General features: G+C 37.1%; 4 protein-coding genes across 5 annotated transcripts; 2 read left to right on the forward strand and 2 right to left on the reverse strand.

The window, feature by feature from the left end:
- Positions 1 to 434: 434 nt before the first annotated feature.
- On the reverse strand, positions 435 to 10726 carry LOC119066435. Of its 2 annotated transcripts, none has more exons than XM_037168926.1 (11): positions 10426 to 10726; positions 5119 to 5532; positions 4854 to 5056; positions 4568 to 4784; positions 4248 to 4501; positions 4062 to 4182; positions 3793 to 3998; positions 3320 to 3727; positions 1685 to 3260; positions 1501 to 1620; positions 435 to 1388 (listed from the first exon to the last, which is right to left on the reverse strand). In XM_037168926.1, the coding sequence occupies exons 2-11, from the start codon at positions 5476 to 5478 to the stop codon at positions 762 to 764; spliced, it is 4092 nt and encodes a 1363-aa protein (XP_037024821.1). In that variant the 5' UTR covers positions 5479 to 5532; positions 10426 to 10726; the 3' UTR covers positions 435 to 761. The 2 variants fall into 2 exon arrangements, with proteins under 2 accessions (XP_037024821.1, XP_037024822.1); XM_037168927.1 differs by lacking the exon at positions 10426 to 10726 and adding an exon at positions 7417 to 7436.
- Positions 10727 to 13224: 2498 nt separating this feature from the next.
- Positions 13225 to 13736, forward strand: LOC119086052. The gene is made up of 2 exons (XM_037196626.1): positions 13225 to 13244; positions 13306 to 13736. Coding segments are annotated over exons 1-2 (417 nt in total). The 5' UTR covers positions 13225 to 13243; the 3' UTR covers positions 13722 to 13736.
- A 2293-nt stretch (positions 13737 to 16029) lies between these two features.
- On the forward strand, positions 16030 to 18692 carry LOC119086073 (serendipity locus protein alpha-like). The gene is made up of 7 exons (XM_037196649.1): positions 16030 to 16256; positions 16325 to 16504; positions 16563 to 16751; positions 16807 to 17248; positions 17303 to 18103; positions 18161 to 18268; positions 18552 to 18692. Exons 1-7 carry the CDS (start codon positions 16167 to 16169, stop codon positions 18632 to 18634), a joined length of 1893 nt encoding a protein of 630 aa, XP_037052544.1. The 5' UTR covers positions 16030 to 16166; the 3' UTR covers positions 18635 to 18692.
- A 4437-nt stretch (positions 18693 to 23129) lies between these two features.
- LOC119086078 (protein preli-like) lies at positions 23130 to 25236 on the reverse strand. The gene is made up of 4 exons (XM_037196654.1): positions 24717 to 25236; positions 24322 to 24535; positions 23876 to 24031; positions 23130 to 23809 (listed from the first exon to the last, which is right to left on the reverse strand). The coding sequence occupies exons 1-4, from the start codon at positions 24806 to 24808 to the stop codon at positions 23630 to 23632; spliced, it is 642 nt and encodes a 213-aa protein (XP_037052549.1). The 5' UTR covers positions 24809 to 25236; the 3' UTR covers positions 23130 to 23629.
- Positions 25237 to 26261: the final 1025 nt, after the last annotated feature.

Consider the following 26261-nt stretch of genomic DNA (forward strand, 5'->3'; position numbering starts at 1 on the left):
TCTACTTTGCGTTTTGAATAGTGTACAGTCTGACAATAATTAACAAAGAAAAAACAGAGAGAAATGTGCAGATTGTACAACTTCAAAAACGCAGATCTTTAGTTCGACTAAGGCTCCGAGCAGGGTAACTTTCAGGTCTTGAAAATAAATTCAATCGTCTTGCTTATGATCGCGATACTGGATGAAAGTTATCAAGTAATTTCTAGCTTTTGTTGCATAATGTCTGTGAACAACTGAAAGTTGAAAAGTACGGTAAAAGGTATACGATATGCAAAGGCACTGCGTCATTAACATTCACTGCCGTGTCCTCAAAAAAAAAAACGATTGAAAGTATGTTCGAAGACCTAAAATTGACCTGCTCGCCTCACGCTCGACCTTATCACTAAAAACGTTTCGTTTTAAACACAAAAGTGTAATTTCCATAAAATATTTTCTTAAAAAATAATTATTTTTTTGCTTTGATAAAATATCTCATGATTTTGATTAATAAAAAAAATTAATTAAAAAAACTACGCACAAAATGTCTTTAAACACAACCAGAAAATGGCCGTTCCTCTTAACTTTACTGTTATATATACTTAAACTAAGTATAAAAATGGGTACAATTTAACTACATTTTTAAAATGTAAAATTTTCCACCTAAAATTCAAACTAACCGACCACCATTTACACTAAATGTACAAAAGGAAAATGTACATAAGTAGATAGCAAACAATCATTACGAACATATTTGAGCGCCGATTCAGACTGCTCAACATGTGTCAAATGTTGCCGTTGCTATCAATGCCAATATCACTAAAAATTTGTAAATAATAGACCTCACCTTCGTCATCAATGGTCACGAATTTCGTGAATTTTTCATCGACGAAAATCTGTTCCGCCGACGTACCGATCAACTGAATACTGGATAACAGTTCCGGCTTCTCTGTCGGTCCCAATTTACCAGCCCACGGATTCGATTGCACATATCCATTTCCGTTTATCGGCTTCAATTCCTGCATTTTTTCCGTTATCGAACGGACGGACGCTTTGCGATCGAATCGTTGACTGCGCCTCAGTGCACCATTCTCGATGGGATTGTTTATGATGTAGGAAATATTCCAGAAACAAATCTGTTCGGATATGGTGGCTAGAATGGTGGGTAATGTGGACGCAGATGACCATGGGGAGAAAACCATGTCGTTGATCGACGTGTTTTTATTGGATTGTAATGTGTTCAGGTATTTGAAACCCTTGAAACTGTACAAATCAATGGAACCAGATTCACAGCCAATGGCGAAGTATTCTCGTCCCTGGTTCAGTTTAATGCATGTGATAGGTGATTTGGTATTGATGAACAGTTCTTTGTGTTTTATCGCTTCGAAGGGATTGGAGCCTATTCGCCAAATCTGGAAATGAAAGAGAAAATTTAGTCGGGGTCATCTTCAGATTTAGATTAGGTAAGTTCTGAAGCTACACAAGTCAATCTCATAAAACTTTCAGATATGTTAATGCACTTACATGAAGTAACGGAGTTTTGGTCCCAATTATTAAACAATCTACAGCAAAATCACAGCCACCGTAAATTTCAGTACATGTGTCACAAGTGCTGACAATTTCATTGTGCTCAATATTGTACATCTGGAAGTTTAAAGAGAAAAAGTTACCAATCGGAACATTCAACGCCTCACCCTTCCACACTCACTTCAAATGAACAATCGTCTTTGACAAGAATTAAATGGCCATTCGTTACGAAACTTTTGACTATCAACCTACTGGGTCGCTCCAATTCCTCCTGGCCATTGCGAATCTTAAAATTAGTTTTCGTTGCTGCTACTACTAGGCTCGGTGTAAAACATTTAAGATATTCGACGGATGAAGCCAGCGTAATAAACGGCTGAGGATTCTCGTATTCGAAGACGAAACCGTGCGCATAACCGAAGTAATACTTGTGATCGATTGCCGACATCACCGTTATTGGACTGTCCTGCGCCACAAAAACAAACTCGGACTGCATAAAATTGGAGAAACTCGTTCGCTTGTGAATTTCTCCCCGCGAATCGACAGCCATCAACTCGATTCTGTCCGCATCCATATCGTTCACATAAAACCATTTTCCACCCACCAGCCACGTATTCAATCGTTGTTGACTGCACAGATTGCTTTCGTTGATGGGCGAACCCATTCGGTCCGATGCCCATTGCATGATCTCTCTCTCGAAATTAAGTCCGGAAATATTTACAACCGGCGCGTCGCAAGTGGACCCACTAATCAAAATGTATTTGTAGATGTCGTTATCGAGGCCACATATGTCCAGGCTGGTAATACTGTCACTGACGCTGCTACGCAATTCTTCTGTCTTCCGTATCGGATCGAATACAATGATACCTTTGTACGTTCCCAATATCAGATACTTTAGGTCGTCCGACACAGCGCTGCATGAAATGGTATTTTGATCTTCGACTGTTGAATACAATTCGGTGAATTCAGTGTACAACCGGTTGCCATATTTGGCATATTTGGTGTATTTGATCTGCATTATTTTGTCATGGTACACAACGATTACGTATTTGTTGGCCGGGTCGTTAATCTTCGAGTCGTACACATTCAACGGGTGTGGATATTTTTGCAAACTAACCGTTGGTTCAAGTTTCGATGAATATTTCAAGTTGAAGAACGAAATGCTTCCTTTCTGGTTCAGTACAATGAAGTAGGGAAATGTGCAGATCATGGTCTTAATTTGCTGCATGTTCGTGTCGAAGTCGATGAGCGTTTTGCTGAAATGTGTCGTTGGATTCCAGTCGTACATGCTAACTCGACCACTTTCATGCGCAACGTACAGGCCAATTTCATTCAGCATATCACGGTGTATCAGATACAAGCAAACGATTTTCTCGGTAGAAGGGATAGTCTGACAATACGATCCGCGGTTAATGTTGGTCAATCCCAAATTCTCATATTGATTTTGACTAGCACCAACACGAGCACCATTACCATCCGATCGGCGTCGTTCGTTGGGTGTATTTTTCAGTGACCACACCTTGCACACTCCTTTCTCGTCCAATGATATGAAATAGTCACGCAGAAATATTTGAATGTCGATAATTTTCGCCGTATGGCCATTGTACTGCGTCGGCTCAACGGTGTAGGACAATGATAAATCGGTTAAGAGAATGGTGTGATTGTCGAGTGCGACCAGCAATGCATCCGGACCGAAGAATTTCATCAAGTACGGTTTCTTCGGAAGTTTGACAATTTGACGGTGCTTGGACAGATGATCACTGTGAACAACGGAATTTAGTGACGCGAAATCTAAACAAACCAACGAATTGTAACTCACTTGCCCCGGAACCAGACTCGATCCGTAAATTGTCGTGCCTGCTTCATGGCCTCTTCTTGCAGTACGCCACCTGCTGTCAAAGCATACTGTAACATGCATGTATCGGCTGACTTGCAGATCACTTCCTCGGAACTTTTCAAAAAATGAAGCAACTCGTCAAGGAAACTCTCGTTTTTCGGTATGTTATTGGTGATCAACTGGCGATATAGCTTCAAATCGCCAATGGTGTTGGGCAGACCAGTTGCACGGAGCTTCTGTTCGAGAAAACCGAAATCGAGAAATATTTTCGGAAACAACTCGAAACGCTCGGCTTCTTTCATGTGGTAGCCGATGTAGAAGAAAAAGTACCCATCGTCCGGCATAACAATTATGTTTGGTTCGGTGCGCTTATCAAGTGCATCAAGCACTCTATAAATAAAAGAGTTTTTGATTAATTTACGTATCATTGAGCGGCAACATTTTCCGTTAATTACTTGTAGCACGTAACCAGTTCAAGATGCATTTTCTTCTTTTCCGCTATCGGCACCTCATTCTTCAAAAACGAATAGTAGTGGTATTGCAACGAGCAGGCTAATGTCTCGTTCTTTATCAGGCCTTTTTCCACAAAATAGAGTTTGTCGAACTTCTTGATAATGTCTTCAACTTCACGTTCACTCTTTCCCCAGTACAGCTGAAGAAGCTGAAAGAAAATCGATCTCCGTAAATCGTTGTCCTAAAAAAAATCACCAGAGGAAAAACCTACCGATGCCGGTACGCTCACATCACTGTTGAATATAACCAAACTTCGAAAGCGTTCGTAATCTTCATCGCAGAGTTCGGTCAGCGATTGTTTAATTAGCTTATGGTATTCGGTGTCGGTGTGACTGTTTGATGAGAATCGATTTTAATGTCGTGTATCAGATTGCCGACATAATCTCAAATTACTCACCCGGTATTCTGCAAAATACTCTTCCATTTCAGCCAGCGATTTGGAGTGTTCGCATACTCTTTCATATTACCAGCAATCAATGAGATTAGAAACGGATTACCTTTGCATAGTCGATGAATTTCCGCTGCTTCGGAAGGCAATTCTTTGTATTGAATTCCCAGAACTTTGGCAAATAGTCCGAGACTCTCGTCAGCCTCAAAACCTTGAGACAATTGAACAGTTTTGGTGGTTCTGGTTGGCAACATATCCAACAGCTGTTGATTTAAGCAATTAAATAGTTTGTTATCGTTCTCAATTGTTTCGATCAACGGGTGGCATACCTCTTTGTTACGGGTCGTCATCAATATTTTACATTGCAGATCGAACGATTTCAGAGCCATTTGGTTCGGAACATCGAGCAAAACCAATAGGCAATTCTTATAATTTTCACTCAATGTTTCACGAAGATACTTTTTGAGTTTGAACTTTTTGCTGACGGCATCATCGAAGTTATCAAAACTTAGACTGGCTGGGCTCCTTGGGAGCATATTCAGAAGTCTAAATTACGTGAAAAAATGTGTAAATGTCGTCATCACATCGCAATTAGTAGGAATGTGGAATTCGTACCTTTGAAGTTTAGCGAATACTGTCTCGGGCGTCTTACATTTACCGACGTTCAGCCAAAATATATTAAAATCCATGCGCTTCATTACAGCATAATTACAGCATGCATCAAGGACTAAGTAGCGCTTTCCATATCCCAGATTTCCATGTACCACCAAATGTTCACGGGGTAACAAGTCTAGCAATTTTTGCTCCAGTTCATACAGCTAAATTGTTCAAATAAAATTTGCTTCAAGTCCTGCAACCTCAGTCTGCCAAAGAAACTTACATGTTTTGTGCGTTTTACATTCAAATCCAAATGTTTCGGCAATTCATTCCGCAAAGCGTCAACTTGCTTCCTAAACAATTCCATTTCGGCGGACTTATCCTCTCGTTTCAGCTTCTCAGCCAGCCAATCATATTTTTCGGACAAAACATCGATGAAAATGTTCAAATTCTTCCGGCCCTCCACCAAAATGTTGAACATTCTCTTGACCCGCTCCCGTCGTTTCGTATAGGACATAATGGTGCTGCATTCCAGTTCGGTGAATAAAATCGCTTGCACCGATTCCACTTGAATGTCAACGAAATCAAAATCTTCCGCAAAATCATCCTCCCAGCGGAAGAGAATATCTTCGGCAGAGTCCATTTTCGGAGTATGCTACGGACTTCCTTTTAAGTTTTCAATTTGTTTGATAATTGTCTGCAATAAACAAAATAAAAAAAAATCAGAAATTTCAAATGCACAAGATTACAGAACATTTTCCTTATGAAATACTTTGTGAATCAAAACCCATTAATCCGTGATCCCTGTCCTGTATTTTTGATACGTGCACAAAGAGACATTATGTACTTGTGCGTAAAACTATAAGTTTCAAGGAAAATTTTAACGAGAAAATAAATTTATAATTGCCACGGTGGTGTCAATGGATAGTTCTTTGTTATAGCGAATAGCAATTGCCAATGTTTGTTTAAAACTAACTTTATTGTAAAAAAAAAATTATCAAAAAAGAATTCATTCAAGGATTAGCAATTAATTAGGCGCATATTTGTCGCATATTTTCAGAATGTGTCAGTGTGTTAGTCAAAGTCAGATTAAAAATCTAGTTGAAAGTACAGTTAGAGACAATGAAATTTCAGCATGCATTTACTTGTTTATACGGTTGAAGCTGCTACACCGCTACACGCATGCGTGTTGTAGTGGTAAAACCGTATCAAGACGTTACTGTAAACACTGTTTATTAAACAGTTTTGATAGTTTGTGTGGATCAGATGAAAAACAGCTGAAGTGAATTCATGCAGAAATTTCACTGCCTCTGACTGTGGTAAATTTTATAAAAAAATTGCCTCATCTGACTGATTGTGTACACTAGTTTTAGTTAGTATTTGTTATTCTTTTCTTTAGAAAAGGAAATAATAAAAATTTTGCAAAGAAGAATTTTTCGTCGTAATAATAAAGTAGACTAAGTTGTATAAGAGTATAAGACGAAGTTAAGTATTAATGTACACATATTTACTCAGCAGTGTTTGCTTGTTTTTTGTTTATTTGTTTGCCATGTTACGATTTATGAAATTTATTTTATCTGAAAATAGCAATCATCAACGAGTGATATAATACCACCCGTGTCAATGATCTATTAAGATTGCGAAATTATGACGACCTTGTAATCCTGCGTAATATTTATGCGTGAATCGTAAAAAAGTGGGTAATCATCGGCTATTGACAATGTTTCATTAAAGTAAACGATACACTCTGGCTAGTGTCGTCTTAACAAGCAAAATGTTTATGTCATCAACTAATGAAGTAAAAGATTTTCAAAAAAGTAACAAATTGAATTATTAAATGATACGCATGCAGTCTGTAAAATTTTATAGGAAATGATTGGAGCTTTATTACTACCAATAATTAGTGGATTTAACAACTTCTAGACTTTCCAATTAAAGCGACTTTCAATCGTGCTATTGAAACAATTAAACGTTCAATATAAATTTTCTACTACGTCGATCCAAATCCACATCCAAATTTGATTTGGTCAAGGTGGTTGGTATTTCCTTGATGTGAAAATTCATTAACTCAGTTACTTTTGTAGATAACAATCAAGTATCTAAGCATAACGTACAAAGGAAGTGGAAAATATGATGAGTCGATTTCCATTGAAATAATTACGACTGGAGGTAAGGTATTCACAGAGATTTTTGTTAGTTTTATGAGTTTGTGTAAATATTTGTTTTGTAAATTGTGTACCCCGAATATAAATTTGTAATTGAGTAATCTGAGGCAAACACGAGTTAAATGACAGGATTTACAGAGCTTTGTGAGCATTAATTGTTAGCTCAGAACCACAGATATAGGAAATTAATCCCGTATGCTGGTTATAGCTTCAACAAATTTACAAATTTCAAACCATTCTGGGTAAAGAACAGGTATGCTAATCAGCCTTTATACGGGTCATCCATCAAGCCATCCTAATCAGTAACAGTGACTTTGGCTAGACATGATTACAAGATAATTTCTACTGTTTAATCTAAAGCTGATCAACAGTTTTTCTTATGAAATGCAATGATTGTCTTATTATAGATAAGTTACCAGTAAGCTCCAGTAAAAAACCATCAAAAATTGTTTTGGCGAAACAATTTCAATCGTTGTAAATGCGGACTAGTGTCCACAAGCAAAAAACAATTCAACCAATGCATTTTATATAAACTAAACACAAAAAATATTCTCAATTCAAAATATTCGACTGCATGTTCATGTTCAACAGCAAACTGAGAGATATAATATTCTTCTAACAACACGAAACACAATGCCTGACTAAACAGACATAACAAAGAAGAAAAACTATTACATGAAACGATCGCATCGCATAAGCGCACATAAAATTGGTTATAAGGTGGGGAGGAGCTCAATGTTGAGTGCATGATTCAAAAGAAATCGAAAATTGGAAATGCACGTGTGTGCAGTGCATGGTGCATGCATTGAAAAAGGTAATGTCCATACAAAAAAAAAATTGTTAAAGCTACCTGCTCAATATAATGGACGAGAGAATCGTACATTTTTATTGCTTCTGCGTAACATGTTTGTGCATGATTCATTCTTGCACAGTTAAGTAAATATTGATAAGATAGTAAATGGGTCAATTCAAACGCAGTGTGGAAGTGAATTATTTGCTGCGTATTAAAAAAAACGGTTTGATGATTTTTCGTTAGCATGTTAGCATGTATGTGAATCAGGTGATATATTGATGAGGGATCGAGTTGAAATGGTTGATTATAATATTTCATGACGTTCGTTTTTGAATCACCAGTATATTCTTGATTCGAAATGAGAGAATATTATGAGAAAAGGTAAACCATTGGGTATGGGTATCGACAAAAAAGGATGACCTACGAGTAATTTGGGAAAATTTAATAAAATAAAATGTAGAAACAAATCAAGTAAATGAACTCGCGTTTAGTCATCGAAGCTCCGTTAAAATAAATTTTAGATTTGTACGATTTTTATCGTGTTTTTTATGATATGTTTTTAGAAAAATCATTTTACGTAAAGATTGAGTAGGTCGAAGGAGTAACGTATTAAGCTATTCATGTGTGGGGGCGAAAACGGGGGTTTTGCAGAAATTTTCTCTGGTCACTTCGTTCGGGCTACATCTCGCGAAATTGCTTAATATCTACCGTCCACAACAGATACGTAAATAATTATTATATGCTTGATTATATGGCTCTCTACTGGAAACGAAAGGTGAAGAACGTAAGCCCAAGGGCCAAAGGTGACAGGAAAGTGTAAGAGACCAAATTACGCGAAACCTCTGTAACTTTGTCCCGTGGTTTTTCAATTACCTTCTCGGGTTTTCGACCCCTTACCCCTGAATTTTTTTTAGCATTTTTTTCGGACAATGGATTTTAGCCACTTTTTTGCATGTTGTAGCCCGAAAGTGAGTCAGTGAATTAGTTGTCCAAAACAGATTTGCAAATAACTATTGTTTGTAGCAGTTTGACTAGTTATGTAACCATATGTAACATAAGTGCTCTTATTATTGATATAGTGTTCGTTAGCACAGATTTTAACAGTTTTTAGAACAGGTAGCCGGCTAGTACAAAACCGAAACGAGCGAATTTTATTGATAAAATGGAACTGAAAACTCTTCATACTGCAGATCCGTATAAATCAATATTTTATTGATTGGCTTGATTTCCAAATTACTTGAGAGTAAATTTCGTTGTTTTTCTCTTGACAGCTTCGTACCCGCAGACTGACGGTTCTACTTTAATAAAACCCTCTATTTAAAGCAGGCTAGTTAAAAGTTTTTATGATTGTAACGCTATACCGTTCCTGAAAGACTAATAACCAATAGGAAAAAAAAAAACAAAAAAAATGATTTGAAAATGTACTGCCACGATGTAAGGTACCACAATTTTGAGTTATCTAATTAGTACAGTAAGCCAGGTATTACCGTACTAATTCGATTGATCTAATTAGTGCGAAAAATATTCTAATTATCGCCGGACAATACGGTAACCAGTTCAATATGATAGCGGTTATCGACAGTAGCGATGAGCAGAATATTCGGTTCAAATATTTAAATTAAAAATAAGAAAATTACAATTGGTGATTACGCTTGCCGTCTTCAAAAGCTTAGGAGCTATATTTCCACAACACAAAACGATTCGTTTAAAAAAAATCCAAAAAATTGTCAATTAAAACAGCAGCAAGAGACTAAAAACTTATTGCACAAATCTATATTTAGACTCAACAAGCAAAAAAACGATTAAATGTTAGGCGTTGCAGTGATTAAACACAATTAAGCGTTGATCTCTTAGACAAAGAAATTTTTGATTGTGACGACGGTTATCAATAAATTTATTAACCAGCGATAAACTCCAAATGCGAGGAGGGAGAAATATACCCAATGAGTTCGCAATCACAAATGTAGATCATAATTCCTGTTCTATTTATAATCTACAGACCACAACTGTATTGAAGATAACAGAAATTAACTTAAAAAAATAAGCAAAATCTCGATAAATTATCGTTTCCAGCAAGGTTAACAAATTTTTACTTGACAATGTCATGCATGTACACAGTACACATACATGCAGCTAACACTAAAAAAGACGAAGAAATCAGAATAACAAAATTCCACTTAATAAAAATCCACCATACACCGAACATTTTTGATGATTAATCCAGGTGAATGTACTGTCTCGTACGAAAGCTAGATATTTTGACTGTCAAGGCTAAACGAATGTCTTCTGATTTGGTATATGATTTTTTATGCAAATTGTCGATTGCAATTTTCGTTTTCTAAACACAAATTAAATAAATAAACCAGCCAACACGCGCTATTCGGTGACGTAGGCATTTCCTCATCAATGATTACATTAAAAAGTAAAACTTTTGTTTAGACGACACAAAAATGCATTCAAGTACGAAAACGTCATGTGCATTCAAATACAACAAACAAAAGATTCGAATTGGCTATTCACAAATTATCCTATTGAAAACACATGCAATACACAAAATAACAATTCAAGAATAAATTGCAGAGCACACAAAACACATCGTTGGCATTGTTCTAATCATTCACATAATATTTACCTTGCTCTTGCTTTTTTTATTCCATTTGCTCATCGTAGAGTAATAATTGTATAAAAATCACATAACTTTCATTGTTTGTTTTGTTGCACTTCAAATAATGACAATCTTTTTACGCGAAATATTGCACTTAGCCGGACATTTTTCACCGATTAATTGACGAATTTTAAAAGTAATTTTCTGTACAAATGGAATCGATTTAATTAAAATCACAATTTATCTAAAGAAGAGTGCGAATTCTAGAGATTACGTGCAGCAAAAATCAGTTCCAACTTTTTTTGTTATAAAACAACAACAAAAGTGACATGCCCTAAGTGAAGTTAGCTACGATACTTACGTGCATTTAGTGTGGTGAATGTGGTGAAAAAAAAACTGAGAATCGTCAGTTCACTTTAGTTGTTATGTTATATCGTTCGAACGAGATTTACTGAGTTTCACGAGTTTCAAGAACAATTAGAACAATGTTCTGAAAGAACCAGTTACACCTCTGAGTTGATAACAAGGTGTAATTATAATTATGGTTTGGTGTATGGAAAATGGTAAGTGGAAATATTCATTGAACCGTTCAAATATCACAGACAACGGACCAAGGCTGTGAACTTTGGGGAGGTCACGCAGATACAGATACGCGAGTGTCACACCACAGTTGAAGATAAAATGGCGGATTTCAAACAAAAATTCACCTTCTGGGACGATTCTCGCAGCCGTGTCGATGTGTTGATTTTTTTATATGTAAAATCTTCAGAAGTGGTGTGTTCCCGCGAATCTAATTAAATGTGGATCTGCGTGACCTTCCCAAAGTTTACAGCCTTGCAACGGACGGCTATAAATGTAATGCGTAAAACCAAAATTAGTTCTTATCTAGCTAAAGTGGTGTCAGATTTAATGACCTTCCATGTAAAATGAAAGGTGACACGTCGAAAGAATGAGTGCGTTCGATGGTGTCACACGTATGTACTGTTGTTACTGTTGTTCAATAAAAAACAAGCAATGAAAGTCTAGAACAGGTATGGTCGATCGGCGAATTCGTCTTAAACACACTCACATTTTATGTCAAAATAATATGAAAATGAGTGCGTTTAAGTACGAAAATCAAATTTTTATGTCCTCCGGGCGGACAATAGACCATACTTGTTTTACACTTTCATTGAAAACAAGAGCAAAGTTATGACAGATGGCAGTCTCTGAAATGATGACCCCAGTAAATCGATGCCAAAGTTTTATATATGTTACGGCGCGGTAAACGCAAAAATTTAATTAGGTTCATCTTGTTAGTTTTCGTATTAAGGCCATTAAGAGCCATGAACTCTCTTTACACATTTGCGATGTATACGACCATGAAGTGGCCTCAAGTCCGTAAGTACATTATCAGTTTCATCGAAACTCATTACCTCTATTAGTGCAAATTACAGTTCTAAAAATTGGTTTTGTTATCGGGTAGTCAGAAAGTGGGCGTCATTCAAAAAAGAGACGTCCACTCTTTAGGGATGGATGGAAGGAAGGTCGGTGTAACTGTAATATTATAAGGTAGGAAGGAACACATGTTCACAAATTTATGAGCTTCACGAGCCGCAACAAATGAAAAATCTCGAAAAAAAACTGGTTCTGAGGGACTTTGGGCGGCTGGGGAAGTTATTAGCATGAAGGTCTAACCTGGAGTTTTGTAGCTCAATGTTATGAAATTCACGCCATAAGTGCGGTCGAAATTCAAAACGCAAAGTGCGGAGGTCTTTTTAACGTAGCGTCATTTCCATTCAAGTGAGCGTTGAAATGTATTTTTCGGTTCACTTTTTCATTGAATCGTTCACTTGAAATTCAAATTTTAGGCACACTTACGGTGTGAATACCAGGTTATGCCACTCAATTTTTTTGCAAACTCGCATTTGCACATGATGAGTGTATGGAGTGGCATAGCCTGGTATTTCATAACATTGATGTAGCTGACATCAAGCACTATCCATTGATACACTTGACCATATTCACCATAACAGAAAGAAATGGAGTTGATTTTTCACAATGTATCTCAACCCATCAAATTTTGGAAAATCGTCGAACTTTGATGTTCCCCAGGTTATGTTTTTTCGAGTGACTTCATCAAAATTTTATTCTTTTTAGTTCCACAATTATTTGCGAAACTTTAGAAATATTATCCGCAGTATCTTCTTCTGTAATCGGCCGGCGATAACAGTATCTTAGACTAGCGATATCCCATCATATAACAACAGGAAGCATCCACTTTTCCATTGAGAATGATAAAATTATCGTTATCCTATATCTAGTTATAGCACCAGTTTGTGCGTAACCAGATCTCAGATACCATAATCGGACAGTTTTCATACAAACTCAGATACCTTAGCTGTCAAAAAATAATTGCACGCACAAGCTAGTGCAACACTCTACTAGCACCGACAAAAGAAAAATTAGGGTGGCAAAGTAACCCTGCATTTTTACATGTAAATTAGAAAATTTGACCATAGCATGTGACTCTACGAACAGATGCGTAATGTGGACGATATATTTTAGGCAATTTTGCGAATTGTAGCCCTAACGAAGTGAGGGCCACAAGCGAAAGTACCTAAAATAAACCGTCCACAACAGATGCGTATACATACTTTTCATGATTCGGGCCTAAATTACAAGAAAAATCCCAACATGAAAGGAAATAAGGTGGAAATTTGACAGCTCTCTCTGAGTGTGACGCTGCTAGAGAGAGTATTGGCAGGAGCTATGGCCAATATGCTATTTTTTGAACACCAGTATAAATAGAAACGAAATATTTTATTTTACCATCAGTGCAAGTGATACGATTGCAGAAACAAGAAGTAAGTTGATCGCAGACCTGAAATTATTTACTATATTCACTCAATTATTCATTATTTCAAGTGTTAAAACTACTGACGACCGCCGTTATTTTTTTGTCTGCGTATGCAACGGCCTCACCACCGAATTGCGCACACTATCCACCTGGTTTCTTCGTTAACGATCCGTCGAACTGCCAAGCTTATTGGTATTGTGCGAATGCCCAAAGCCCACCACAACCAGGAAGGTGTGCAGTGCCCTTCAATTTCGATCAGGCCAATCAATTGTGCAACTTTCCGGAAGTATTCCCATGTTACGTAACCTCACCTTGTCCGATTTGTCCGACGACATGGGCGATGACGACGCCATTACCGCCGACGACGATGAAAACGTTTCTCAGTAAAATGGTAAAGAATGCCCAAACAAACAATGAGAGCATAAAACATAGTGAAGACCCGTCAAGCAGTGAACTCAATGTAATAAAAAAAAGTTTTGAATAATAAAAAGTAATTACTCCACCACTTTATACCGTTTTATTCAAACTTATTTATGAACTATATCTCCTTACGTAACCTCATACGATTTGCACTTTACTTTTGCAACATGTAAATATACCGAGAAAACAACGAGAAAACCACCGGTGTCATTCACGTCATGACTGACGTGGTTCTCCATATGACCTTTTCCCTTTACAAAATGTCATAGTGTGAAGATAACTTTGTGAATGGCACCGGCGTGAAACTCCTAGCAGCCCGAGTACAGCCGCTTAGGACTTGTGTTCTTGTGTTTTTAACTGAGAACAACCACTCAAAAAAAGATGTGTGGCGGAACGATATAGAGGGAATTTGATTTCGACGTAATAATAAAACACGCAAGCGCCTGACTAAGGCAATTGCTTAAGCGAAGCGAGCAGACTTCGCTGGCCATCTCTGCCTTCGTCACTCGGCGAAGTTTTCACGTGTTGTGCCAAGGCAGCTTTGGTTGTGCGCATATTATACGTGACCCCGTTATAAAAGTTGTTGTGATTTCTGTGTTTGTTGAATAGTGACTTAAACAGTTATTGATGTCATAAAGTGCGAAATACTGTATTAGGCTCTAGATGTGTAAATGTCATGATAAAGTTCTTCGCACCGAGAATCTCTGTCCAACATTCATACAACGTTTTGTGCATTAAATTGTCTTCTCTTATCGTAAAATAGGTTTGCATAAAATAATTAAGGGCTCAAAACAAGATCTCTCCTGTTCTAAGAATTATAAAAATTTTTTTAGACCAAAGTATAACATGATTATTTGAAGACTTTACTGTTTTGTTGAATAAAAACGTTTAACTTAAAGGCTTTAAGGAATAACGGCAATTGAGTTAGTACAGTCGAAGAAATATACATTTTGGGATTTTGCGGGACATCATCGTTTTTATGTATTCTCTTGTTTCGCATGTTATTTCAAATGGCAATAGGAAAAGGTTGTTTTGAAACTAATACTAAAATGTAATAAATTTTTCTTTTAAACTATTACATTTTAGTACGTTTTGTCATGTGTCACTGATTCTATTTTTTCGTGAACAAACTTCACTGCTGTGACATTTCATGGGAATGAACCTATGTGAAGTTGTTACACAAGAAAATAGTACAGCGAGAATGAAGTACTATAAAAAAATGTGGCTCCTCTACAGTCCAACCGACTAGGCGAATTGAGAAATTAAAGAAACGATGATATCTCCAAAAAATACGAAATCTATATTTCTCCGACTGTACCGTACAAATTTCCCAGATCTCATAAAACCCCTTAAAAACCCACCTTCAATGAATTCGGTTCACAAAATAATGTTTGTAACCGAAAATTTCGGTTGATGTCCTAAACTTGCGACTATATGATCTCTCTTCATTTGTCATGTGATGATCATCTGTAGGACTACGTCTCACTATGAAAATCCACAACACCGATCCGATGCATCCGAACACAGAAAATATGCTCTTCCAACCAAGTGAAACAGCTAGAATGTCAGACAGGGGCATCGCCACGACTGTCCCAATATAATTTCCAGCAAGCGCAAAGCCTGCCATTTGTTTTCGTTCATGTGGCGGAGCCATTTACTCCGAAGATCATATAGACAGGGAAATGTCATACCTTCGAAAATTCCTCAATTATCCGGCGTACAGCAAGTAACATGTAAAGCCCAGTAAACAATAGATCATTGTCAATGTCGTTTGAGCTGTCAAATAAATTGTCATTTTCACAAAGCTAACCTCAAATCGAACAAAAAAAGTATTGGATGGTGAGATGCCAAACAAATTTTCATTTTTCAAGGGGCGGCTCTGTGAACGAAACATCTTTTGAGGTTAGCTTTGTGAAATTGACAACTCATTTGACACTTTTTGAGAGAAGAAACCGCTATTTGACACTGATCTATTTCCCCCACAAAATGTACATTTTACATGCTATTGCACATAAAAAGTGCCTAAAAAGGGCCTAGTTTGTTGATTTAACATTAAATACTATCTCTACTGTGGTAAGGGAAAGACACTGACACTAACACCTGCTAGATAAGAAAAAAAACAAAAATAACCAATGACAGTATACCTACTCTATAGGTATGATCTAATGTCAAAATTTGTATGTAGCGGAGGAAATAGCGATTTCATATAAAGAAACTTACCTCTCAATGATTTTCATTGAAAGGTGAGTTTGTTTGTATGAAATCGCTATTTCCTCCGGCTTGTATGGACAGACCATACCTGGTTTGTACATTCACTGCCACAGCTGCTTCGTGATAAAGTTAACACGTCCTCATGGGTTTTCATGACATAGTTATATTCACCTCTACTCCCTCTACCGCCTCTTCGTGCTCTCAATTCAAATAAAAATAAACGTCTTCGGAATTTGTTTACAATTGCTACATTCGAAATCTAAAATATATTTGAGTAAATTTGGCAAGAACAATCAGTATGGACCTAGACAGTCTAATAACAAAATGTGAAAATGAATTGTACCTGGGGTTTACTTATGTGGAATCCAGTGGACTTAATTGGTTGAATGTATGTCTCTACCTAATTAAACAATTTCCAATTTAAATCCAATATTTTCTTTTCTCCTTTAAATGTAGAAAGTTTGTGCTGAACTATCATCCATCTGTCGCTGCCTTCAGCAATCACTTGCATCAAAAACAAATAAAAATCCAAACGCCATCGAAACATCATTGCTCTGTACATCACAAATTGTTTGCTGCATTAAATACCTCGAAAAGGCTTTAACAATCGAAGAGAAGGACAAAATTGTGCTGGCGGTAAGTCTGGCTCTGTATCTGGTTCATATTTTACAACCGAAAAATATTTTCCCGTTAGCCAACTCGTCAGTTTTTCTTGGATCGTATTATGTGGTGTCTTTCACACATTAAAACGATTAGTGATTCGTGCACAGTCACCGACACCAATTTTGTTCATTTGATGGACGTGGCTTTGGATTTACTAGCTCCACTAACATTATTTGGTTCAGAGTCGAACACGACGAACATTGCCGAGCACCATGCTGAGGTAAGTGATCTTTTTACCTCAAGCCTATTAGCCAGCTCTAACAAGACAATTTAAGGCGTCCATTGAAAGTGGTAAAATTCGCTCAGTTGTGGACTCAATCATTGGTCAGGTCTTGAATTTCGTTAATGTTACTTCGGATGATGATAAAAAGCCACTGACTTGTATGTGTCAGAAAGTCTTGAGAGATAGCATTGCATTTGAGGAGGCATGTTCGTTGTTAAAAGGCATCCCAGACGAGCAAAATCGTCGACTAAAAGCGGCAACCTTGGAAAATTCGCTCTATCAATTGGACAGATGGGTAAATGACTCCCTGTTGAAGCTGGTCTTTACTGTCTTCGTTGAAATGAAAGCTGATCCAGTCCAGAAATTGAAAGATTTATGTGAACGTGGTAGTGCTCAGGATGAAATTGACAAACAAACCGAAGGAATCGATGGAATTTATGAAAAAATTGTCCAGATTGGTACTTTTGCAATGTCGTTCTCATGGGACTACAAAAGTGAGTACTGAGCACTGGTTCTGCAAGACAAAAATTTTCTTATTTTCCTTTCAGCTAAATCAAATCTGCAAAGTAGTCTCGCATCGCTTGAAGCTCTTGACTCATTCCTCATTCCCGCTATTTTGTCACACTCGAAAATTCATTCTATCCTCCTGCAGAGTCATTGGAACGACGAGATTGGTGTGTTGATACACAGCATTCAAAATATAATTGATACGCAAGCGTTTTGTAGTTGCATTATCGACATATTCAGTACGTCGATCAATTCTTTGACTCAAACATTTGACAAGGAGATCGTCCAAAATCTACTTTTCCAATGTGACGTACTTAATCAGCACTTTCAAATTAACTATAACGATCTGGAGCTTGGAACTGAGTCACCCAGATCGTTGTACTTGAAAGATTTCCATCTTATGATCAAAGAATGTAACGCAGCGCTGGTGTTGTGCAAGGAAGATGAAAAAAATCGAATTATCAAGAGGGTGAAAATATTACTCTCCGTTCTGAAGAAATTTCACTCTACTTTAAAAGCTCATGATGAGCCGAAGGAGGCGAAAAATCTAACATTCGGTGAGGTGACAATGCCAGCGACTAAATTGTCATTGAACATAAAGACGAGGACTGAAAGTATGGAAGTATTGCGAAGTGACACAGTGCGAACGGAACATTTTTTCGAAAGTATGGGTATTGCAGCGACACCAACCAAAAAACTTCTTTACGAATCGAAACGAGAAAAATCCACTGCACGAAAACCAACGATTTTGGACAGCACTTTTAAGATCAAGACGAACAGTGAGGATATTCATGATAAGGATAATTCCAAGCCGTTCACACCATCTAGGAGAATTCAAAGAAGTATTTCTCTTCAATTCTTCGCTTGGCAATAAATTATGATCTCAATGTTTATTTAAGGACCGAGTCTTAGGCGCGTTGCTCTGTTCAAACAACGATCCAAGGAAAGTGAAGCCAAACAGTATGAAGATGCGTACAATGATGACACTCTTGATCTGCATATAACAGGTACAATTAAAACATACAACTTTTCACGGTCAGCATATCTTTAGAACAGTTATCGATTCTATTACTTGATTCTATCTAAGTGTTTTCGACAGACTGAAAATGAAATCTTTTACTTCACGTGTTTTTATATTCACTTTCCTATATAGAATGACATTAGGTACAGATCATTGTACTTTTGTCGTAGTTCAGTTGTCAATAACAGATGTTATATCCGTTCCTAAAACATTACGATTACTTATTTAATGTCTGTAAAACCATCGAATTACAAATAAATTTTTTCCAGATATTTTGGACCAAATAACCGATCTCTCGAACACTTTGTCCTGCAATCGTATGTCATTGGAGCAAAATTCTGATTTAGTTTGAGTCTGTGACAATAATATTTTCACAATAAATGTTATTTGGCAGGAGTCGCTAAAAGCTAGCCGAGATTGTTTAACATTATGAACGACTTTAGCATGATTGCGACTTTAAACGATACACGAGAAGGTAAGCTATTTATTTATTTATTTATCAACAGTATAAAACCAACTGATATTTATGACAAAAATAGAAATTAAAGATGAAAACAAGAATCATATTCAAACAATTGAAGAAAAAATATTCGTCAAAAAGATAAAAAAAAGCTGAAGGAAATTCAAAAACAAGAAAAAGAAAAAGAAAAGGAAAAGAGGAAAACAAATCAGTAAATCAAATCAATCAAATTGCAATGAACGAAACGGCAGCTAAACACTTAGCTCATCCTGTAGGTGATAAACGAATAGCGCTCTGGTAGCTCCATGGTACGAATGCGATTACGGAACGTAATCCTAGAGGTTGATCTGTCGTACAAATATGCAAATCGATTGAAGATCATGCTCATATAATTGACTGGTTCATATAATCCATAGTTGGTTCGGTGTTGGTCGATTTGCAGAAATTCATTCGAACGAAGATCGCGGGCAGGTCGTCGAATGTTTATCTTAGACTTCAGCTCGGGAGCGTCAATTCGTTCGGTGAGGACATCGTACATGAAAGTTACACTCAAATTGATGCGCCTTCTTGATAATGCCTCAATACCAACTGTCCTACAGCGAGAATCATATGAAGGCAGTCAGAAGGTATTGTCACGCCGTACAGTTCGTCTTAGGGCGTAGATGATGAATTGTCTCTGAATGGACTCAATTGCAGATATTTTCGTGGTGCAGTGCGGTTGCCAAACGTTGAATGCGTATTCTAGACGTGATCTTACGTGAGCACAGTAGACGCTTTTTAGGGCGTTGACGGAACGAAACTCGTAACAAATCCTCTTCAAGAAGCCGAGCATTGAGTACGCTTTACTTGTTATATGTTCGATGTGGGCTGAAAAGTCTAATTTTGTATCCAGAATCACACCCAAGTCACGAATTCGGTTGACTCGCACCAGACTTTCACCGTCCATTTTGTAATCGAAGTGAATTGGATGATAGTTCCGATGAAATGAGATCGAATTGCATTTATTTATGCTGACTGTGAGGCCGTTAATCCTGAGCCAATGTGTGACGTCATCAAGATCACGTTGCAAAGCTGAGCAGTCCAATACTGTTCGTATTTTCCGAAAGATCTCCAAATCGTCTGCGTACAATAGACACTTCGCACGTTGTATTACTTTTGTTATGTCGTCGAAGAATAATATGAAGAGAAGGGGGCCTAGGTGACTCCCCTGTGGGATTCCGGATGTAGCACAGAACACAGTTGATGAGTGACCTCCAATTTTAACGTATTGCAACCTTCCGCTCAAGTAAGACTCTATCCAATTTAGCATTTCAGAGTGGACTCCCATTTTACGAAGTTTCGATATCAAAAAATTGTGACGGACTGTATCTTAATATCTGTGTAAACCGCATCCATTTGGTGACCCTTTTCCATGGTACGAATCGCTTTCCTCGTGAATTGAAGCAGATTGGTCACAGTAGAACGACCTTTAATGAATCCATGTTGGTTGATTGAGATTTTGCCCTTAAACTTGTCCGTGAGGAAACTGCAAACGATTGACTCGAACAGTTTGCCGAACGTCGGGAGAATGGCTATACCTCTGTAGTTAGCTATGTCAATTCGGCTTCCAGATTTGTGTATCGGTGTGAGATATGATAATTTCCATTTATCTGGGAACACTGCTGAACTCAACGAGAGACTGTATATTATATGTAGTGGTTCGGCTAACGATGTCGAACAGTTCTTCAGTTAGCACGCGCGTAGGCACGCGTTAGCATAGTGAAGCAAGTCCTGTTACTAGAAAAAACATCTTTTTTTTTGTATTAAAAAAACGGGAAGAAAGAGGAGATTTGCTGTGATAAAAGCACTGACTAGTCTTTATAACAGCTATTTTTATATATGGGTAACTCCAGGGTTAGTTGCATTACAAACTTCGCCATTTCTGAGGCATAAAGTGAGCTGTGTCGGCTATGTTTTGCGGTAACAAATCAGTCTATAAATTTTCTAATACTCAGGAGACCCAGTGCTTTATGTCTATAAAACTGATATTTTTCGGTGGTTCATTAATAGCCAGATTTTTTTTTCGAAATTGGTTGTTGCCCCACAACGGTTATTCTGGCTCAAAACCATTGAAAAATATAGCTAACGCCGACCCGTACGAAACACCTATTCGTATCAAAAGCCTTTAATGTGAAACTCTTTATTTCTCTTACTTCATACTCTTCTCTACTACAAAGCTATTCGCCCTTTAAAATCACTTACATTATCCACTCTTTGCCTTGTTATCATATACAAAAAAAAATGCCGGAGGCAATATAGACAGCCCCGTACGAAGTCAACTTTCATAAATTCCTATTTAAACAGCTATATACCGCTATATTTACCTATATTTTCCTATAAATAAACATTTCATAGATGAATATGCTATTCTATATGCCTGTATATAGCTCAATATAGGTGAATATAGATATATATAGATGTCCATGTATGTAATGCCTGAAACACCCCACACACATAACCAATTACTTCTATGTTAACAGAAACTCTCTAAGTACCATTTTTCCCAAGATATATCACTTTTAATAAAATCCAATATGGCCGCCGGCAGCCATTTTGTTAGGAGACCGGAAATAGTACCGACGCTTTACATTCGTTAATATCTTTCAAACAAAAAAAAACATGAAATTCAGTCAAAATTTACTCGAGTGGCAAAATACTCCACATTCACTGTACGGCCGAGTAGCCAGATAAGAGCTCACTCCAAGAGACCCAGCTCACGCTCCGGTAAACATAATTTCATAATTTTTATTTTGAATGTTGTATTGCTTCGGTGGTGTTCCGAACATTGAAATAATATTTTATGCATGAAGATTGCAAGTTACTTGACAATGAAATTGAAATTTGGAAATAAAATTTTTGTTTTACGCGCCCTGACGAGATTTGATTTGGGGTTCAAATCTCGTCAGGGCGCGTAAAACAAAAATTTTATTTCCAAATTTCAATTTCATTGTCAAGTAACTTGCAATCTTCATGCATAAAATAATTTCATAAATTTTTCCCTGATTGGTACGGTCAATACCTATCTAATAAAGCGAAAACAGACGAAATATGTTCAAATTTGGCCGACCTACAAGCAAAAACTGCTTACCACCCTGTGCCTAGTTCACACCAAGGGGTCTAACTCACGAGTCGGTCATCCGATTTCTAAAAACTTTTTTTTTTGTCGATCGGTATTGCAAATACCTTTTTTTCGCGTATCACTGACAAGTGTTGTGCTTAAATGTCTGGAGATATCGTCGAAAAACATTTAGGCACATATTGGGCCACAGCTCCGGAGAGGTCGATCCGAAATCACCCATCTTCGAATTTGGCATCTCTATACAACCACAATAGGTTTCTCCTTACTCAGTGAGTCCAATTCGACGTGTTACAAACGTATGCGTAAACCTATAAGACCCTAGTACTTCGTACGGGTCTAAAAATGGCTACAAAAATTTTCGAGATAACCTCAATGAGTCAAAATTCGGGGATGACACTTATAACCACTGGTGAAAGCTGATTTCACTCACCCAACTAACCTATTCGAGCCAAAGTTATTTTTCTCGTGAAGTCATATGCTGTAGCTTTCGAATGACACCGATATTCAGTTTTTATATGAAAAATGTAATTTTGGCAACGTATGGGTCGCGGTGATTTTACCTTACTTCGAAGCAGAATCAACCAAAAATCTTCTAAAAATTTGATTTCGTGTCATTTGGAGCAATTCTGGAATTATAGCGTTCTAAAGGGAAACAAGTTTACAGAAATCATTGGAGATTCATTGAGAATATCTCGGAATGTCGAATACAACAAAAAAAAAAACACTTTTGGTCATATCTCCCCGAGACCGCATTTTACAATGACCTCATATTGGTGTCAAACTACGCGTCTTGTCAATAGCTTTCAGCAAAAAAAAAAGTTTAGTGAAATCGGTTCAGGTTTCGTGAAATAAACTAGAATTTTCAAAAATTTGCTACAAACCAGCATACATTTTTATGGTGGCATCTCTCCGAGACGGGCTTAAACAAAGTTCACCTTAAGAAAAGACAATTTTAGATTTATCGCAGTTTTAAAACTCATCGATGTCCCCAGTCAATTAAGTGATTCCTAGTCTATGATATTTTGGCATAAAATTTGATTTCGCTAAGGAGCTTTCAGATTTTGAAATTACATTTTGCTCGTCATATTGGTAAGAACGGTAGAACACTCGACCCACTATCGAGAGGTCACCAGATCGAATACCAGTGGGGACAGGAGTTGAGTCAAGGGCAATTCGTAATTTTTCATTTCGTACTCAGTTTAAATTCATGTTTCACCGGTAAGTAAAAGTTTCCGAAATAGACTTCCACTTCAAAACCAACACGAATTATTTTCAATCATTTTTAATAATAAAAAGAATTGTACTTAAACGTCTGTTACATTCACTGCATTACATAACTAATTTTCTGTTGAATGTTAACACTAAAATGAAAGCATCTTAATGAGAAAGCACATCACAATTATAAAACATTAGGGTGGTCCAACAATTTAATACTTCTGTCTGGCAACTAATCAAATTGCACGAAAGATTAGCTATGATTATCCTATGTCATCGTTACTGGATAGACTCAAAAGATGCTTTGATAATAGAGATCTAATGGCTACCAAAATCAAATATTATCCTAAAATTAACTCAAATTTATTTACAAAAGGGTGAAGTTGTTTGATAGAACGGTTAAATCTAGTATATATACCACCAATGACAACAGACATTTTTTCTGTCATTTTTTGTCGCTAAACGAAATTCTATTTCGAATTATATGCAAAACATTTCTCAAATCATCACATCAATCACACACAGCACCTGCAATTTTCATTCTGTTTAAAAACTCAATTTTTAACGGAATATGCTTGGTAAATCTGTTCAGCCTGTGCCTTGACCTGTGACGATGCCGTTTTGGCAGCTTCTTTAATCTTATTCGCTTTGGACATGTAATGATGATCGGCTTGATTTGCAGATGGTGTATGCATCGGAAACATTGCGCTGAGGACATGGTTGAAGCCGAATACCTAATGTTTGACATCAATAAGAAATTAGAGACAAACGATTTGCCAGCCGGTGGTCAAGTGTCTTACCATTTTGTTACAATTTTTCTTGAACCTTTCCACGCCAAATGCTCGTATTGCTCGCGAAAATCCAAACACTTGTGAATCGATCCAAGCCGATCGGATGGCTATCGTTTTTCCGGGATGTTCGTCAGACATTTTGTAGACAACTTTTTCCACCACACTCTGTAAATGTAAATTTATTTGATTTATTGATTGAAATTTGCTACTACAGCAATACGTTCAGATAAGGAATTTATTATCAGGGTCGTTCGTCATGATGGTCGCCATATAGTATGGCGCAGAAAATCTGTACGTCTCGATAATGGAGATTGTTTAGTTCAAGTGTGACCGCTAGTGGTCACGTAATTTGCATTTTGTTAATTACTTTCTTGAGAACCAATAAAATCTCCTTTCACTCGAGCAGATGATTCCTATCTCTAACAAAATGTTGCACGAAATATGAACCAACTCACCATGACTTTCGTAAATGCAATGTTTCTAGTGTAAGTGGTTAATGTCCTCTCCTTTGGATCTACGACTGATTCCTCCACAATTTTCACTGATTTCGCATTGTGGAAACGTTCTCCCCATTTCGGCAAATTGTTCGTCTTCGACAGCAATCGCTTGCTGTGCAATTTACCGTTACGTATTTCTCTTGAAATGGTGTCTTCGGTTAAGACATGTGAGCTAAAATCAAATTTAAAAATCTATAAAAAACCAGAACATTACATCAATTTCATCAGCAAATCAATGCCAAAATGCGAACACACGCAATGCTCTTTGTCACACATATTTCTTTTTTGGATTGCATAATGTGTGCGGTTTTGGGCTAGATTTAAAGACGACGACAGAATATGATTCAAATTACCTATGTGGATTCGGATATCTGTTCCAAAAACCCTGCACTACCTGCTCCCAACTGTAGTTAAAAGTTGTGGTGGTCTCGTAGTACTTAGCCATATTATTTGATCAGTTTTGTTTCGTATACAATGCCAATGGAATGGAGTAAATAATACCACAACAGTTCGATTCAATAACAAACTAATTTGAACATAATTTGTCTTTGTTTTGGAAAAATTAAATCGTCTCCAAACGCTACGGATTATCGACGATTCAAGATAAAAATCGTACTAATGAGCTGTCGATATTGCAACGTGAGTTTTATCGCGTTTTTTCAGTTCGAACCTTTCGTCTTGATTCTTTGTTTTTCAAAATTTCATCACAAACAACAATTTTACAATTCAATTTCACGGGAATCGATTTGAAACTTCAATTTCTCGAATCAGAGCTATAACTTAATTTAGAGTCCGAAAGGCGATCGTAGATTCTCAAAGGTTCGACTGAATTTTTTTTTCCTGTCAGATTACGTTCGATTTCTTTTCGATTGTCAAAAAAAACATGTGTGTGTGTGTGTGTGTATATATATATTAGGTGTATTGTGCATCCTCGTGTGAGTGCATGCTGGGATACATACTTTATGAGAGACAATGTACAGACAAATGGCGCTCTACTCTTTGAAAATAATTTTCCGATTAAATACATTGGTCAAGCGATTGCTATCCATTCTTCACGTTTTCATTGCTAGGTGAGTAAACTACATTCTCCTCATAGAGCTATCGAATGCTTCTGCACCTTTTTTTACTGATCGGAGCACAAAGATTGTTCACATTCCTTTCATATGTGAATTGATTGTAAATTGTTTCCACTTGGCTTATGTTACAAATCGTTCAGCGACCTTATGGTCATACTTACCACAACAAAAACTTTTAGTTTACATTACCAGTTATTCATAAATTGTGGCTAATTGCCTTCTCTATATGGACATTGTTTCTGCACCAAGGCCAACGGTCTGGAATAAATGAATATATCGTGCCAGCAATATCTAAACCAGTTCGCTGAATCGGTGAATGCATATGATTCTAGTTTAACGATATAAATGACATGATGTTATCTGACGTTAGAGCTGTACTCGAATGAGGGCTGACTCGTCCTAAGATATGGAGAGCAAATCCTAATTTGTAGTACATACATTACGTCTACATCTCGTCACAAACTTTCTGATGCAATTTAAATGTTTGTTCAATGTTGAGCTTGCACTAACTGCAGTTTAGTATTAGTTTTTGAATGACGATTTGAAACTGTAAATTTAGATAGGCAACAATTTAGATTTGATAACAGCGACGAAGATGAAAGCGATACAAGTGGCTAACTAAGGCGACAGTAACCAAATCATAACCACATCTTAACACGTAGGGGATAATGCTCGAGCAGGCACTTTAGGCACGCCGGAAAGTGCTAAGGGCGTCGAGGAATACCTCCAAATAAATTTCTAAAAATCAAAAGTCAAATTTTTGATTTTTAGAAATTTATTTGGAGGTATTCCTCGACTCCCCTAGCACTTTCCGGTGTGCCT

The sequence above is a fragment of the Bradysia coprophila genome, chromosome IV, assembly GCF_014529535.1.
Source record: "Bradysia coprophila strain Holo2 chromosome IV, BU_Bcop_v1, whole genome shotgun sequence".
Lineage (NCBI taxonomy): Eukaryota > Metazoa > Arthropoda > Insecta > Diptera > Sciaridae > Bradysia > Bradysia coprophila.